At 42.9% G+C, this 17,169-nt stretch overlaps 1 protein-coding gene across 4 annotated transcripts in view; it reads right to left on the bottom strand.

Moving 5' to 3' along the window:
* Positions 1–17,169, bottom strand: part of LOC130918042 (calpain-5-like) — a 50,308-nt gene that overhangs the window by 30,172 nt on the left and 2,967 nt on the right. The window contains exons 1-3 of one of the 4 annotated variants that reach the window (XM_057839908.1): positions 11,326–11,599; positions 10,434–10,599; positions 5,056–5,187 (exon numbers count right to left, since the gene is read on the bottom strand). In XM_057839908.1, the coding sequence (XP_057695891.1) occupies positions 5,056–5,187; positions 10,434–10,599; positions 11,326–11,357 (330 nt within the window). In that variant the 5' untranslated portion in view covers positions 11,358–11,599. Of the gene's footprint in view, positions 1–5,055; positions 5,188–10,433; positions 10,623–11,325; positions 11,600–17,169 lie in introns of those variants that run through there. The other 3 variants (XM_057839909.1, XM_057839910.1, XM_057839911.1) reach the window with 3 other exon arrangements.

Below are 17,169 nucleotides of genomic sequence, written 5' to 3'. Positions count from 1 at the left end.
AGTGCCTGTGACACGAAAAAGCATGTTTATTTCATAATACACGCAGTATTTTATGCCCCTGGATGATATGGACCGCTTGGATGTGTGTGGAAGCGATCGCTATATTTATTTAGTTTTTTTAATCCAGCGCCATGAAAATGAGTGACTTCCAGCTTCGGTCTTGCATTGAGGAGGAGGGCGCTGTGACGTGTACGGTAGAAGACGTCCTCTTCACTATACAGTGTACTGTTGTGTATGAGGACGAAGGATTCAGCTGATTTTGCGGATTAATACGTTTATTTTTCGCATCACGCCAGCCAAGCGGCTGCAGAAAAATCATTCTGTGTGCGGGAGAGGCGTATGCGCCTTTTTGGAGTTTCAAAAGGTTCCCATTCACCGTGGATATTTACTGTGGGACCATTGGACTTACGAGGAAGTGAGTAAACATCTTGTTTTGTATTATGTCAAATACGAATACAGTGATTACAAAGTAAACACTACAAAATTCCTTTAAATAAAGGACTACTTACGTTTGATCATTGATAGGCATGTAAAAAGTTCTCCTCATGCTCATTAGCAGTTAGCTGTTAGCACGTTAGCTGCACAACAACTCCAGCCACCCTCCTCCCGGGAGCGAACTGTAAATTGCTCTCCGCTGGGCGGTTTGCCGATCCGCGAAGACAATCGACAACCAGGTCGTCATGTCAAATAATCCAGGCTAGTTACGTGTGATTTTCCACTTCGAAGACTTTGAAACATCCCTCGGCTCGGGTTAGCATGTCGGCTAGCTCTCACTCCTTCTGGTTTGTTTACATTCTCCGAAGCCGGGGAAGGGAAATGACATATGTCCGATTTAGGTGTCATAAAATATCGTTCGGGAGGTGCGACAGTAAAGGTAGAGTCGATAGTTTTGACCATTATGGAGTAATTTTGCCATGTCGTCTTGAATAAATGGATTTTTATTATTTCATATTCCATTTAGCACAAGATTGTTATTTGTCATGACCATGCCATTTATTTAGCAATTGGGGAAAATACTTGGATAAAAAGAATATCCTGTAAAAATATGGAAGTAAAGAGACAGAAACAATGACATTTTGCTGCTCTCTTCGTCGCGTTTTCCTCGTTGTGAATAGTTCCCCCTCGACGGGCTGACTGGTCCTTCTCAAGCCATTTATATAGCTATTGGGGGAAAATACTTGGATAAAAAGAATATCCTGTAAAAATATTGGAGTAGAGAGACTGAAACAATGACATTTTGTGGCTCTCTTCGTCGTGTTTTCCTCGTTCTGAACAATTCCCCCTCAATGGGCTGAATAGTAAAACCGATGAGCCCAGTCTACCGCTGACGTCATCCACCTGCTGGGGACGCTAAAGCCCTACAATGGTAGGCGTGGCTAACCGGCAGATTAAAAGACTAATTTCTCGTCATCTGCGCTTTGCTAAATTGTTGTATATAGTCGAATCGTCTCAAAATATGATTCTAATTCACATAATAATGCCATTTAAGACTTTTTTTCTGGTGTCATATGCTCTTTAAATCTTATCTAATCATGTCATATTTGAGATGTATAACAATTATTACCACAGAAATTGCACGGGAATGCCTTGATGGCAAGCTGATAAAAGTCATGTTAATTTTGGGGCATTTCTGGGCCACTTTCAATTGGTTCGAGGTCACTTCTTGTTGATTTTGGGGCGATTATGAGTCAGTTCCTGTTGATTTTGGGTCGCTTCTTATGGATTTTGGGGCAATTGATTACCTTCTGTTGATTTTGTGGCAATTTTACGTCATTTTTTGTTGATTTGGGGGCATTTTTGGGTCCCTTTTTCTTTATTTCAGGTTATTTCCTGTTGATTTTTTGGTTAAAACAGAAGTTTAATAGTAAGAGAAGTACGATACCAGACCATATAAGCATTTCATTTTTTTTTTTTTTTTTTTTAAACCTGTCCTGTTCAGCTGTTTGACACAGAGAATGGAAGTCTAAGTGCCCAGATTCTGAACAGTTTTAATGTTTCACATTGAGAGTCTGACATACTCCCATTGTGATCATTCAAAATACCTTTTTATTATGACAAAGCAGCGAACAGGAAGGGATTATGGGGGGACAGAAGAAAAGAAATACAAGAGAAGAAGGAAAAGAAACACATACACAAACAACAACTAGAAATACATTGAACATCTAAACTAGTTACTAATATGCTGGTGCTATCGTCAGCGAGATGTATTTCCGGTTTACACCATGTGGGGGCCTATTGGCCAGTGAAAGAGGAGAATGGGGGTGGGGGTGTCTATAAGCCTATAAGCTAAGTGATTGAAAGGGGTAGAGTGTACACAAATCAGTTCTGTGATCTAGAACCCAGTAATCGTGTGAATCTCTTATGAGTAAGCCCGTTGGCGACCAACCCTACGCCGCCGCATCGCCAATCCCGGCACCGGGACCCCCGACCCGAGAATGCCCTACCACATCCAGCAGCACGCAGGCCCCACCGGGCGCGCGACAGCCACGCAGACGGGCGGAGAAGCCGCGCGGGCGCCAACCCAGGGCCACAGCCCCCACCCAGCCAGCCCGGGGAGGGAGGGAGGGCGGGCGCGGGGGCGGGGGGCCATGCGCAGCCCATCCCTCCTCCCGCAGCCCAGCAAAGGAGCCATCGTCCCCCCCCCGGGCCACCCGCGCACCCATCAACCGGCCTTCAGGGATGGCAGGAGGGGACGCATCACCAACCCCACGCCTACACCCACCCCCGACCGCCCACCCACCCGGGCCACGAGCCGCAGCCCCCCAACCGGCACGGCACGCCACGGGACCCCCAGCGGCCCACCAAGCCCCAGGCAAGGCAGGGCCCCCCGCCGGTGCAGGCGACACCCCGCTGATACACCGGCGCCCAGTCAGCGACCCGCGACGGAGCGCAGGGCGGATGCCCAGCCAGAGAGGAGAGGGGAAGGCGGAGGCAGGAGAACGCCCAGGAACTGCCAAGGGGCGATGCAAGATCGGAGACCCGACCCCCCCAACCTACTCCCGCGGCCGGCAGCCGAGGCAGAGGGGAGGCCACACCCCAGGAGCCACGCCATATAAAAAAAGTGTGGGACCCACCTACCACCCTATTACTGTGGCTGCCAGGTTCCCGACTGGCAGCCATCACCCAGCACCGTGATGGGGGTGTGAGGGGAGGGTAGTGCAATGTATGCATTAAAATAGGAGAGCTTGGCTTGGGGCAGTGGGACCGCAGCATGGAGCTTCTGCCCAGTCGCCCGTACCACCGCCCTTTGCCAGAGCTCTCCTGTGGAGTATGATGTGTGGTGCATTTAAAAAAGGTGCAGAGATGGCGGGGCCTGTGGTGAGGAGGCAGCCGTGAGGTACCCCCACCCCCAACAGGTCCCAACCATCCCACAACCTTGGTGTGTGGTGCATTAAAAACAGGGGGGAGCCGGGCCGGGACTGTAAAGCCCCGTCCCAACTCTCCCCGGAGAAATGTATGAGCATGTAAGTGCCAAGGTGAAAAATATTTACAGTGCCGAAGTGAGAAGTGCGTGAGTTAAGAGGCAGGCTCCCGCGGGCGTGGCCCCGTCCACCAGAACCACCGGCCGCAGGGCAGAAGAGGCGTCAGGGCCCCGATCAATCTCCGCCCCAGACCACCCATGGCGCCTCCGCGACCGTCCCCCCCCACCCACCGAGCACCCACCCCGCACTCCGAGCAGGCGCCACACCAAGCGCCGGCGACCAGGGGACGTCCACCCCACCGGCAAGGGACAGCAAGCCTCACCCAAGGCCCCGCGGGCCCCAAGAGGCCCCGCCAACGACCCCGCCGGCCGGGGGGCAGCAGCGGCCGCCGCGGCCCAGGGAGGCGGACAGGGCCGGAAGCATATAAGCATTTCAAATGATGTCGAATAATATCAACTTGGTGCTAGTATGTATGCTGGGTTAAAAATCAATGTAGAATCCTGTAGCCTTTGTGCATGGGCTGGTGACAGCAGCTATGCTCAGAGTGACCTGTAGAGAACTCAACATTATTATGCAAGGGAGTTGTTAATTGAGGAGAAGAGCGTAATCACTGAGGGTGAACAAAAAAAGGACCAATAAATGAAAAATACTTAATTTTAAACTTATCACATATAACTACTGCGTCACCAGAAAGAAATAGTCACTATGAAAAGTAATGAAACACACAATTATGATTAAAAATCTGTGCAAAACCCCAGGAAAAGGCATCTTGGGAATTGTCATTGCACTGGCATGGCCGATGATTGCCTGTCTGTATTTGTAATGCGTTAGTCGTCCCCTAGTGGCTCTCCGGGGTAACTGGAGTAAACATAATTTATTGTCTTTTTAGTTAGAGACCTTTTGGTTCATTTCAATTTGTTTTATTTATATGGGACATTTTTTTCTATAACTTCAGTTGAAGTTGTTTTCTAATTTTTCACGAAAAGTCTCTTTTATTTGGAAAAACTTGAAGTTGTTACATTTATCATTATTTAAGCATTCAATGGGGCATCACAATACAATTACCAATAACAAATTAAGTGCATGCCCGCATATATCTGTATCAGTTTGATATCAAAGTTGGATTTTATGATTTGATAACATTGGGGTATCAGTTTAAAAGTCATTATTGGACAACTAATAATAATAAAAATAATAATAACAATAATGGATTTTTATGTGCGTCCTTCAAAAGATATTTTAGTGTGGCTCTGACTTGAAAGTCAAAAGAAATGAATGAGAATTCCTTGTGGGTGTTACTCAGTGAAAATTGAATGAGGACTGTCAATGGGTTAGATTGAATGTGTCATTTATATTCAAAAGAAATTTACTTTAATATCAATACAACCCTGCGTTGCATGAAATTTGAAAAATTTTGAAGTTGGAAAAGTGTGAATCAGGTGTAAAATATGGGAAGAGTCCCATTGGTGTCACAGTTTTGGCAACTGCAAAAACAAAGCACTAACGAATAAATTACTTTTGACTCATTAACTACTTATTCCACCCATTCAAATAAATTGCACGTCAATCGCCGTCAATGGCTGCCAACGTTACTCACACAAAAACATACAGATAGACACAGGCAATATCTGACCTTTTGCCAAAGGCTGTCTCGCGTGGCCAGAGTCGAGCAAGCTGCCACGAACCAGCAGTTTCCCAACTGACCTTGGTGGAGATCGTGGGCACTCAGGCCATCCACGAAAAGGTGAGGCTCTTGGCATAGCTCCTGGGAAAGCGACACAATGAGAAAGAGAACAATGATAAACATGGACAATGAGGCAAGGACCAAAGGAACAGAAAAAGGAAACACCCGTTGATTAGGTTGCCTGAACGGCGGGGAGATTTAAAGCTGGCTGCAAAATGATACAGCTGATAAAACCCACACGCGCGCACACAAAGCAATAAAATATGATGTACAAAGATATCAACAAAAGAAAAAAAAAAGTTTTGTACTATGCAACATTTTTAGAAGTCAATTGGGAGGAAAAATAGTGTTTTTAAGATTTTTTTGAATGCCTACAAGTAAGGGTGGAACTTTGCATAGTGACGGTAGGGACAAAACAGTACCAGCTTTTCAGGCTGCTTTGAAGAAACGTTATTTGCATTACATAATGGGTTCAGTAATAGGTCATTTAGATTGTTTTCACATATGTTGTAAGGATAGAATAGACCCTACCATTATTAAGTGAATTAATTTATGTTCAGAATTACAGTGTATATCAAAAAGTGAGTACACCCCTCGCATTTCTGCATATATTTAAGTATGTTTTCATGGGACAACACTGACAAAATGATACTTTGACACAATGAAAAGTAGTATGTGTGCAGCTTATATAATAGAGTTCATTTATTTCCCCTCAAAATAACTCAAACTATAGCCATTAATATCTAAACCCCTGGCAACAAAAGTGAGTACACCCCTGAGTAAATACGTACATCCCTAAATGTCCAAATTGAGTACTGCTTGCCATTTCCCCTCCAAAATGTCATGTGACTCGTTACAGGAGTGCTGTCAGCATTGCTGCAGAGACTGAAGAGGTGGGGGGTCAGCCTGTTAGTACTCAGGTCATGCGTTGCACTTTACATCAAATTGGTGTGCATGGCTGTCACCCTAGGAGGAAGCCTCTTCTGAATACGGTACACAAGAAAGCCCGCCCATCTCATCAGACCATAGGACATGGTTCCAGTAATCCATGTTCTTTGTTGACATGTCTTCAGCAAACTGTTTTCGGGCTTTCTTGTGAACCGTCTTCAGAAGAGGCTTCCTCCTGGGGTGACAGCCATGCACACCAATTTGATGTAGAGTGGGGGGTATGGTCTGAGCACTAACAGGCTGACCCCCCACCTCTTCAATCGCTGCAGCAATGCAGCTGGACTGCTGGCCAAAAGTATTGGCACCCCTGCAATTCTGTCAGATAATGCTGAATTTCTCCTAGAAAATGACTTATTATAAATGCTTTGGTAGTTATATCTTCATGTATTTTGCTTGCAATGAAGAAAAAAAAACCAAAAGAGAATGAAAAAAAATGTAATCATTACCATTTTACACAAAACTGGGCCATACAAAAGTATTGGCAGCCTCAGCCTAATACTTGGTAGCAGAACCTTTAGACCAGGGGTCGGGAACCTTTTTGGCTGAGAGAGCCATGAACACCACATATTTTTTTAAATGTAATACTGTGAGAGCCATACAATATATTTCAAACAAAAATACAAGTAATATGTGTATTTGATGTAATTTCAACACTTTCAAAGTACAATAACTCTCTGAATTATTTTTAATAACTTACATAAATAATAATAATTAAATTAAATAATAATTAAATAATATTAAAATAGTTTTTAATATTTTGATGTGTCCACAGATTCACCCCATGTTTAAAATTGTTCATCTTATTTCGTCGTGTTTGTGGAACATATCCAGGCAAGTTTCGGCCTGAAACGACTGTTGTACTTAGGGTTTTAAACAAGCAGGGGGCAGCGTTCTCTTCTTGACGTGCATGGGTAATAAGTGTTCGCATTTTAGTGCGAACAAGAAATGAGCCTTCTCGAGACGGTCGTTGTGGTTGAAAGTATTTTTTTGTTTTGTTTCAGGTGACAAAAAGTATAATTTGACTGTGTATATTAGCTTATTGCTTTATTTTAGGATGATTGTGACGTGTACTATGTGTTAATATAGTTCAGAAATATGTTAGTCGTTAAGTATGTTTATGTATGACAGCAGATGTGTTCGTAATGGCGAGCGGACGACGAGTGAATGCTAGTAGTGACTAAAATGCAGAAGTTAAATGTTTTGTCACAAAAACTTGTATTTATTTACTAACATAATTATATAAGAATTCACATTTTAGAGCGAATAAGAAATGAGCCATCTGCGCAGCAATGCGAGACGGACGTTGCTGTTTTTCTCTTGTTTTAGCTGTACAAGAAAAATGAAAATAAAACAAAATTAAATGTGTAGCTACAGATGCATAGCTACTATTTCAACTGACTGACAAAAAATGTGAGCGGCGAGCGCCCCTTATTGGTTGCAGTTTTTAACGTTTCCCCTGTAGCCCTTACGCCCACCAGGTTTTCCCCGAGGTCCTAGGGCCCTTCCCATTAAATAACAAAACTTGTTTTTTTGTTTTTTAAATAATTGAAGATTTGTCTGTGAGCCAGATGCAGCCGTCAAAAGAGCCATAGGTTCCCGACCCCTGCTTTAGACAAAAAAACTGCGAACAACCGCTTCCGGTATCCATCAATGCTCTGCTGGAATTTTAGACCATTCTTCTTTGGCCAACTGCTCCAGGTCTCTAAGATTTGGAGGGTGCCTTCTCCAAACTTCCATTTCAGATCTCTGCACAGGTGTTCTATGGGATTCAAGTCTGGACTCACTGCTGGCCACTTTAGAAGTCTAGAAATCTCCAGTGCTTTCTCTCAAACCATTTTCTAGTGCTATTTGAAGTGTGTTTTGGGTCATTGTCTTGCTGGAAGATCCATGACCTCTGAGGGAGACCCAGCTGTCTCACACTGGGCTTTTGTCTTCCAAAAGGTTTTTGTCTTTCTCAGGTAAGTTTTGGCAAACTTCATCATGGCTTTTTCATGTGTCTGGGTCAGAAGTGGGTCTTCCTGGGTATCCTATTATAGAGTCCCTTTTCATTTGCATGCCGACGGATAGTACGGGTTGACACTGTTGTACCCTCGGACTGCAGGACAGCTTGAACTTGTTTGGATGTTAGTCGAGGTTCTTTATCCACCATCCGCACAATCTTTCGTTGAGATCTCGTCAATTTTTGTTTTCCGTCCACATCTGAGGAGGTTAGCCACAGTGCCATGGGCTTTACACTTATTGATGATATTGCGTACGGTAGACACAGGAACATTCAGGTCTTTGGAGATGGACTTATAGCCTTGAGATTGCCCATGCTTCCTCACAATTTTGCTTCTCAAGTCCTCAGACAGGTCTTTGGTCTTCTTTGTTTTCACCATCCTCAATGTGGTACACACAAGGACACAGGACATAGGTTGACTCAACTTTAATCCATTTTAACTGGCAGCAAGTGTCATTTAGTTATTGCCACCAACTGTTATGTGTTAAGTAACAGGTTTTGTTAATTTCACAAATTAAAGAAGCATCACATGATTTTTCCAAAGGGTGCCAATACTTTTGTCTGGCCCATTTTGGGAGTTTTGTGTAAAATGATGATTTAAATTTTTCCATTCTCTTTTTGTGTTTTCATTGCAAACAAAATAAATGAATATGTTACTACCAAGGAATTTCTAATTGCAATCATTCTTTAGGAAAAATTGAGCATTATCTGACAGAATTGCAGGGGTGCCAATACTTTTGGCCAGCAGTGCACACCTACAGTGGGGGCAAATAAGTATTTAGTCAACCACTAATTGTGTCATGTTCTCCCACTTGAAAATATTAGTGAGGCCTGTAATTGTCAACATGGGTAAACTTCAACCATGAGAGACAGAATGTGGGAAGAAAAAAAAAAACAGAAAATCACATTGTTTGATTTTTAAAGAATTTATTTGGAAATCATGGTGGAAAATAAGTATTTGGTCAATACCAAAAGTTCATTTCAATACTTTGTTATGTACCCTTTGTTGGCAATAACGGAGGCCAAACGTTTTCTGTAACTCTTCACAAGCTTTTCACACACTGTTGCTGGTATTTTGGCCCATTCCTCCATGCAGATCTCCTTTAAGAGCAGTGATGTTTTGGAGCTGTCGTTGGGCAACACGGACTTTCAACTCCCTCCACAGATTTTCTATGGTGTTGAGATCTGGAGACTGGCTAAGCCACTCCAGGACCTTGAAATGCTTCTTACGAAGCCACTCCTTTGTTGACCTGGCTGTGTGTTTGGGATCATTGTCATGCTGAAAGACCCATCCACGTCTCATCTTCAATGCCTTTGCTGATGGAAGGAGATTTTCACTCAAAATCTCTCGATACATGGCCCCATTCATTCTTTCCTTTACACAGATCAGTCGTCCTGGTCCCTTTGCAGAAAAGCAGCCCCAAAGAATGATGTTTCCACCCCTATGCTTCACAGTGGGTATGGTGCAATTCAGTATTCTTTTTCCTCCAAACACGAGAACCTGTGTTTCCACCAAAAAGTTCTATTTTGGTTTCATATGACCATAACACATTCTCCCAGTCCACTTCTAGATCATCCAAATGCTCTCTAGCGAACCGAAGACGGGCCTGGACGTGTACTTTCTTCAGCAGGGGGACACGTCTGGCAGTGCAGGATTTGAGTCCCTGGCGGCGCATTGTGTTACTGATACTAGCCTTTGTTACTGTGGTCCCAGCTCTCTGTAGGTCATTCACTAGGTCCCCCCGTGTGGTTCTGGGATTTTTGCTCACCGTTCTTGTTATTATTTTGACGCCAAGGGGTGACATCTTGCATGGAGCCCCAGATCGAGGGAGATTATCAGTGGTCTTGTATGTCTTCCATTTTCTAATAATTGCTCCCACAGTTCATTTCTTTACACCAAGCGTTTTACCTATTGCAGATTCAGTCTTCCCGGCCTGGTGCAGGTCTACAATTTTGTTTCTGGTGTCCTACGACAACTCTTTGGTCTTGGCCATAGTGGAGTTTGGAGTATGACTGACTGAGGTTCTGGACAGGTGTCTTTTATACCGATAATGAGTTAACACAGGTGCCATTAATACAGGTAACGAGTGGAGCCTCGTTAGACCTTGTTAGAAGTTGAGGTTTACTCATGTTGACAATTACAGGCCTCTCTAATCTTTTCAAGTCGGAGAACTTGCACAATTGGTGGTTGGCTAAATACTTATTTGCCCCACTGTACCTGCTCTCGCTTGCTCATTCACATTAACATGGCCCACTTTAATTCACATAATCACAGCTTCATTCATATACTAACACTCGCAAACTCCTCCACCGTCATATTTGTCATTTGTCTCAATAGAAGTGTTATGGGTGAGCATGTACAGCGTGCAGCCGGTTTTACCTTCGGCCTCTTCCAAACGACGTTGCCGATGTGGTTCCTCTGGTCGAAGAGCGACTGGTCAGTGGCGGGAAACAGGGGGTCCTCAAACAGGACCTTATTTTGGCGACACCGATTCCGCAGGGAGTTGAATGTTTGGTCCTCATAAGCCACCACCATCCTGATGCTTCTGGCAAATAAGAGTTTATGAAACTAAAAACAAGACAGAGTACAGGGCGTATAGTTTCATGTGGTCGTCACCCGCTCAACAGATGTTTAAACATCATGTGTAACCATTTTTGGGGGCGTCACATGACACCAAAATAGATCTCTTGCAAGCTCTTTAGTCTCGTGACTACTGAAAAGGGAAGTTTGTTTGACTCTTCAGACACAAACTAAGTTTGCATTCGAGCATAGCTGCATAAATTCGGTGCATTCAAGGACCATTCAATCACATGAGAATGGAACTTTTCCCTTTTTTTCTTCTTTAGTCGCAAGGAGTTTTGAAAGCCAGTCCTCCAACAACGACAACAACAACAGAAACTATTGTCTCCAACTCCTAAATGAAAAACCAACAATGTTTCCTAAAATTAAAAACCTATTGAATTACTGTCGACACTTTTAATTTGAAAGCTCCATCGGAAGTGATAACCGATAAACATGACTTTTTTTTTTTGTTTTTTTTTTTTTTGCTAAATGTCAAATTCTTTCACACATTTTTTGTCAACAAGTCGACTATTAACAGCCGAATTCGCTTTAAACTGAGGTGAATCGTGCCAAACAGACAAAATACAAAGTGAAAACACGTTTTAAAATGAAAAGACATTAAATGAAAAACCGTTGCGATAGAAAAGAGTGGGGGGGGGGGCAGGGGGCTAGAGAGAGAGAAAAAAATTAGCTTAAAACTGGCGCTTACCTCACAAAACAACAGTTGGGCTTTTTCACCATATATATCTATGTTCTGGAGCACCAGTGCAAATTTTTCGTCTTTTTCTTCGTGTACGGAGGAAGATTATCAATATGGAACCCTAACCCTAACCCTCACATCCAAGAAACGACGTGCTTACTAGTCGCGACCACACGACACCCTTTCAAGCCCACGACGACTCGAGACAAGCGCTAGGGATGCGTTCAAGGTCTGTTTGCCATACTACATGGCAATCTGGATCCCAATAAATCCACTATCGACGTCTCCGTGGCAAACTGTCATTTTAAACACAGTACATTTCAAATATAAATCTCAAGAGAAAGTTTCGGTCTTCTGTTCTTCGTGTGTTGAACGTGTTGACCACCAGATGGCAGCAAAGGTCAAAATGACAGAGAGGTCTCAAGAAATTCCTGCGAGGGTATTAATCTTTAACGTCATCATCAGACACACAGGTTGTGTGTCATGTGAAAAAGTCGCACTTTATACTTCCAGACACACTCACACATGCACGTGCCAGTCACAGGTAAAAAAAAAAATAATTAAATAAAAAATACACAAAACATTAAAAACCTTGAACTCATATTTTTAATGACTTAACTTGCATGTGCTATAGTTGTTTTTGTTTTATTTTTATTCCAGTTATTTTTATTTATTTATTTATTTGTAAATTTATGTTAGTGTGATTTCAAACGATTTAAATTTTAATTGATTTATTTTTTGTTTGCTTCTTTATCAGGTTTATTTAATTGGTATGGCTGCTGCAAATATTTCCTTCATATCAATAGAGTCATTAAATGAACATCTTAAATTAACTTATTTTAAGATTAAATTTACTTACTCGCAGGGGTAGTTGTCTGTGCATATACTGTATACCCTCCTGAGACCCAAGCTTTTTTATGCAATGCATTTTTCATTTCTCTTTGCTGTTTGAGATTAGTAAAACCTCATAAAATTTCACAACAAAATTTGTTTTTTGTATATGAAACCGTTTTTTGTAATAAAAGATGTCCACATATGAGTCCAGTGGGTCTATCATAATACACGAAATGTATTTGCTAATTGGGACCAGAATGATCTACATGGTCAAAACAAATTTTTAGCTTCAAACAATAAGTCGTTCTCCTAAAAATCAAAAGCTAACACAATTTTTTTCATTCCCATTGGATTTGTCTTTAGTGGGACATAGGCGGTCGGAATGGACATGCCCCTGTATTTTGAATCATCTCATTGTCTACATATTGAATTATCCCATAGTGGCAAAATGACAAAATTGAGTCCAAATTCAACTCAAATTCAGAGAAAACACATATGATTTGCATTCAGTATAGTTATTTAGCCTGTATGTAAATATTTTCTTCGCTGAGCTACTGGAGAACCCTTATAGTACATGTGACACCATTAAAAAATCTTAAAATCTTAAATAGCATTATTATTGGAATTAAAATCATATTTTGAGACGACTCGACTACATACAACAATTTGGCAAAGCGCAGATGATTTCATTATAGAGCTCTGGCTAACTGGAGTAGAAATTTCAGCAGATTTAGAATTGAGCCCAATTGAGGAGGAAGTTTCAGAACGAGAAAAAGGCGACGGAGAGCAGACTGCAAAATGTCATCATATATGTTATCCCTCTACTCCATTATTTTTATTGGATATTCTTTGTATCTATGTATTTTTTCCCCAATTGCTAAATATATTGTATGGTCATGACAAATAACAGTCTTGTGCTAAATTGAATATAAAATATTAAAAATGCAACTATTCAGTACGACAGGTCTAAATTACTGCATTATGGTCAAAACTGCTGACTTCTTAAACCTCCTGAACGGTATTTTATGCCACCGGACTTAGTTCGGCTCTTGTGCGGGAATTCGGAGCCTAAGAGCTAGGCTACATGCTAACCCGAACCAAGCGGCTCTTCCAAGTCTCTTCCTCGCCTTTTCAACACGAAAAATAACACACAACTACCCAAACTCATGTTACACACGGCAGTGTGGGTGATTGCCTTCACCGATCGGCCAGCCCCCGGCGGCGAACAGGTTTTGGCTCGTAGTTCCCCTACTGTGGCCCCGGCAGGAATGCTCATTGCCGGGATGCAGCAGGCGGATAAACGCCGAAAATGGCGCATTCTCAGTGGACAAACTGGCCGACGTCGAAGCGCATAGCTGCCCGACCCCAAGCCGAGGATAGCGCTCTCTCGGTGGGCACGCGAAGAGGGCCGAGGGGGGTGGAAGTCTCGACACAATCGGGAACTGTAAGCGAAAGTGTCGGCTGAGGGAGGCGGCCACTCCCGCCTTCTCGGTGGACAGGGAGCACTGTCACCCACAAAATGCAAGCCGCCTCCTTAGTAAAATGGGTGCTATGATCCCAGTATTTCACATAATTTCCCATTCTTTGCGGTGAACAGGATCTTTTTTAAACCCAAAAAGGCTCACAGGCCTCTCTGTGGTGCAGCAACAAAAGCCTGAAGCACATTGGGCTGGTGTGATGCGAAAAATTAACAAATTAATCCTCAAAATTGTCTAAATCTGCAGTACTTCTGCATACAATCGTATGGCTGATAATGACGTGACATTCGACTTCTTCCTCAATCGAGACTTTGGCCGGAAGTCACTCATTTTCATGGCTGGGGTACTTACATATTTTTAATGTTTGTATGTGATCATTTTTATTGTACATATAGTATATAGTTGCGACTAGAATAAATATTTTATTTCAATCCTGTACATTTTTGTTTCTATTATTTATTTTCTCACTAAAGTGACTCATTCCAGCAGATCAACTAGATTGATTGCCTTCATTTCACTAGCTTAGCACATATTTTAAATTATTTCCATTTCAAAAATATCTCTGAATTGTTTACTATTTCAAATACTAATATTTCTGTATATTTTTTACATTTTCTACATCACTCACTCAATTATTTTAATCCAAACCCTTTTGAATGTCCCTGTTTTAAACCTAGTGTAGTGTAAGGGTTAAATTAGTGCGAGTTAAAGTTACAGTGGATAATTTTGGTCAATGATTGACATCTTGCGAAGAAAACATCCTTCCGTTTGTGTCTTTTTTGCTGTCACTCATTCTTTGGCGACTTGCAGCTCTTGAAATGTTGGCCCGCTGCGTCACGCTGACAGCCTTCTTGGCTGCGACGACCTCTCCCAGGATTGCGGGTCGCCCAGACACCCCAGTGTTGGACGCTGACCCACAGACAGAGGTGATTATCAGGTGCGCTGATGGACTCCTTCCACCAGGTGGTGAGGCGATGTCCTGGCACACTCCCTTCGGACCCCTAACCTCAACCGGTATCGACACGCAACTGGCTCCAGTCCACATGGAATATGATGGCAATCTGGTGCTCCACAATGTGAGCGACCTCCACCTGGGTTTGTACTACTGCCTCCTGCGGCGCCATGGCGGGGGGTCCACCATGTTCCCCTATCATCTACGCATGCGCACAGAACATGGCGAACGTGATGGTCCGAGAGAGTTGGACAAACAGGAAGCTATTTCAAACCAGCTCTTCACAGGAGCCGTCACGGCAGCGGTGCTGCTCACTTTCGTGTTCGGGTTTGGTGCTGGAGCTCTGAGCAGCCCCAAAATTCTCAGGTGACAAACCTATTGGAAGCTGCATATCACATTCTTATCATTAGCATTAAATCTTTGTCCCCATAGATGTTTGAGGGCAATCACTGAGAGGCTATCGTCAGCAAGGCGAAGCCAACCTGACATCACCATGACGACGCTGGCTGACTGGCCTTCATCATCATCCTTGTGTCCGCCAGCCAAACCGCAGAGAAGTTTCCGGGAAAAACTCAGTGTGAATCAAGAGGAGGAAAATAATATGTCCACAGCCTACCTGGAGGCCTGCGACCATGTGGACAAGGAGACAAGAAGTAAGAATGAGGAGGAAGTGCAGGAAGTTGAAGATGGGAAGATACAGGAAGATGAAAGAGGAGAAGCGGATGACAGAAAGAACAGAAATGACGACAAAGGTGCAATTAGTCCGTCTTCCCGATCAGGTGATGAAGACAAAAACAAGGTAGCAGAATCGCCATCTTCATCCCATCCACGTCGCATCATCCGCGTCTACCAGTACGACCAAGATGGCCGCCTTTACGACCACATTACCGAGCCAGGTCCCGCCTCAGCGCACAACCAGCGTGCCGCCTCCATAAGCCACCTCAACGCCATTATGGCCGCTGCCTCAGTGGGGCCCATGGACGCTGCCCCACAAAAAGACTCTCTTTAAAATAACGCTTTGATGCCTGCCACACTGCTCACGTGACTAGAACAGCTAGCGCTGACCTGTGATTGTCTGACAATCCGTATGTTTTGCATTGTCTACTTTTTAGATTTTCTTTGTTCACTAGTCATTTCTGATCCACATTCATCACACATTTGGTCCACTAATGATTCAGTTGTATTCCACTTGTGATTTGCCTATGCTCTACATATGTAGCACCTTTGATCCATTTGGAGTGCCCATTTGTTATTCATTTGTATTCTACTTGTGACTTACTTATTACCTAAAAATATTCCACTTCTGCTCCACTAATGATCTTTTTAAAGTCCACTTGTTTTCATTTGTAGTCCACTTATGATCTAATTTTGATTCATCTTTTCTCCACATGTATTCTGAAATTTTGTTCTACACCTCTACACACTTACAATCCATTTGTCATCTCCTTGTGAAACACAAATGATGCACATCTATGACTTTTAGCTCACTTATTACCTGCATTTATTCCACTCTCAATCCACTTTGGATGTATCTCTATTCCACTTGTGATTCCCTACTTTTCCACATTATTATTCAATGACCGATTGTGGAATTGTAGCCTTCTTGAATGATTTTTTAATATACCACATGAAATTCCTTAATTTGTGCCCACTTTAGTCAACTTGTTTTCTACTTTTTGTCCTCATATATTCCATTTGAGACCGTGCTTATAAAAGTCCTAAATGATATTTGTCAGAATACCGATGCAGGCAAATCATCCGTTCTGCTACTATTCGATCTCAGCGCAGCATTCAACACGGTTAATCACAACATACTACTCAGCAGATTGGAACAGTGGGTAGGGCTTACTGACACTGTTCTTCAGTGGTTCACATCTTTTTTACATGATAGGGATTTCTTTGTGTCAAATGGAAACCATCAGTCAGAACGAATCAAATTCACGTGTGGAGTCCCTCAAGGGTCAATTCTTGGACCACTCTTATTTAACATCTATGTGCTTCCCCTAGCTCAGATTGTGGAACACAATGACATCTCCTATCACACCTATGCTGATGACACACAACTCTACATTTCTGTGTCCCCACATGATTATAATACCTTAGTCTCCCTGAGTAGATGCATTCATCAAATCAATGAATGCATGCGCCAGAATTTTCTCCAGCTAAATGTAAAGAAGACAGAAGTGATCATTTTTGGTAGATACAGTAGATAAGCAGGCAGAAATCTTGGCGTAATTATTGACTCAGACCTAAAATAGCCATCTCAAGTCCGTCACCAAATCTGCATGTTACCACCTAAAAATACAGCCACAATTAAGGGGCTTCTGACTAAACAAGACATGGAAAAACTTATGCATGCATTCATTTTCAGCAGATTGGACTATTGCAACGGTATATTTACAGATCTTGATCAAAAATAAGTCAGGAAGCTGCAGCTAGTACAGAATGCTGCAGCCAGAGTCCTCTCAAATTCAAGGAAACTGGACCACATTACACCGGTTTTGAAATCGTTACATTGGCTTCAAGCGAGTCAAAGGATAGACTATAAATACTACTGCTCGTCTACAAAACACTTAATGGCCATGGCCT

This window comes from Corythoichthys intestinalis, chromosome 6 (assembly GCF_030265065.1).
Source record: "Corythoichthys intestinalis isolate RoL2023-P3 chromosome 6, ASM3026506v1, whole genome shotgun sequence".
In the NCBI taxonomy this organism is placed as follows: domain Eukaryota; kingdom Metazoa; phylum Chordata; class Actinopteri; order Syngnathiformes; family Syngnathidae; genus Corythoichthys; species Corythoichthys intestinalis.
Note: the sequence above shows the minus strand (reverse complement) of the source record. Positions and strands in the feature narration are given on the sequence as shown.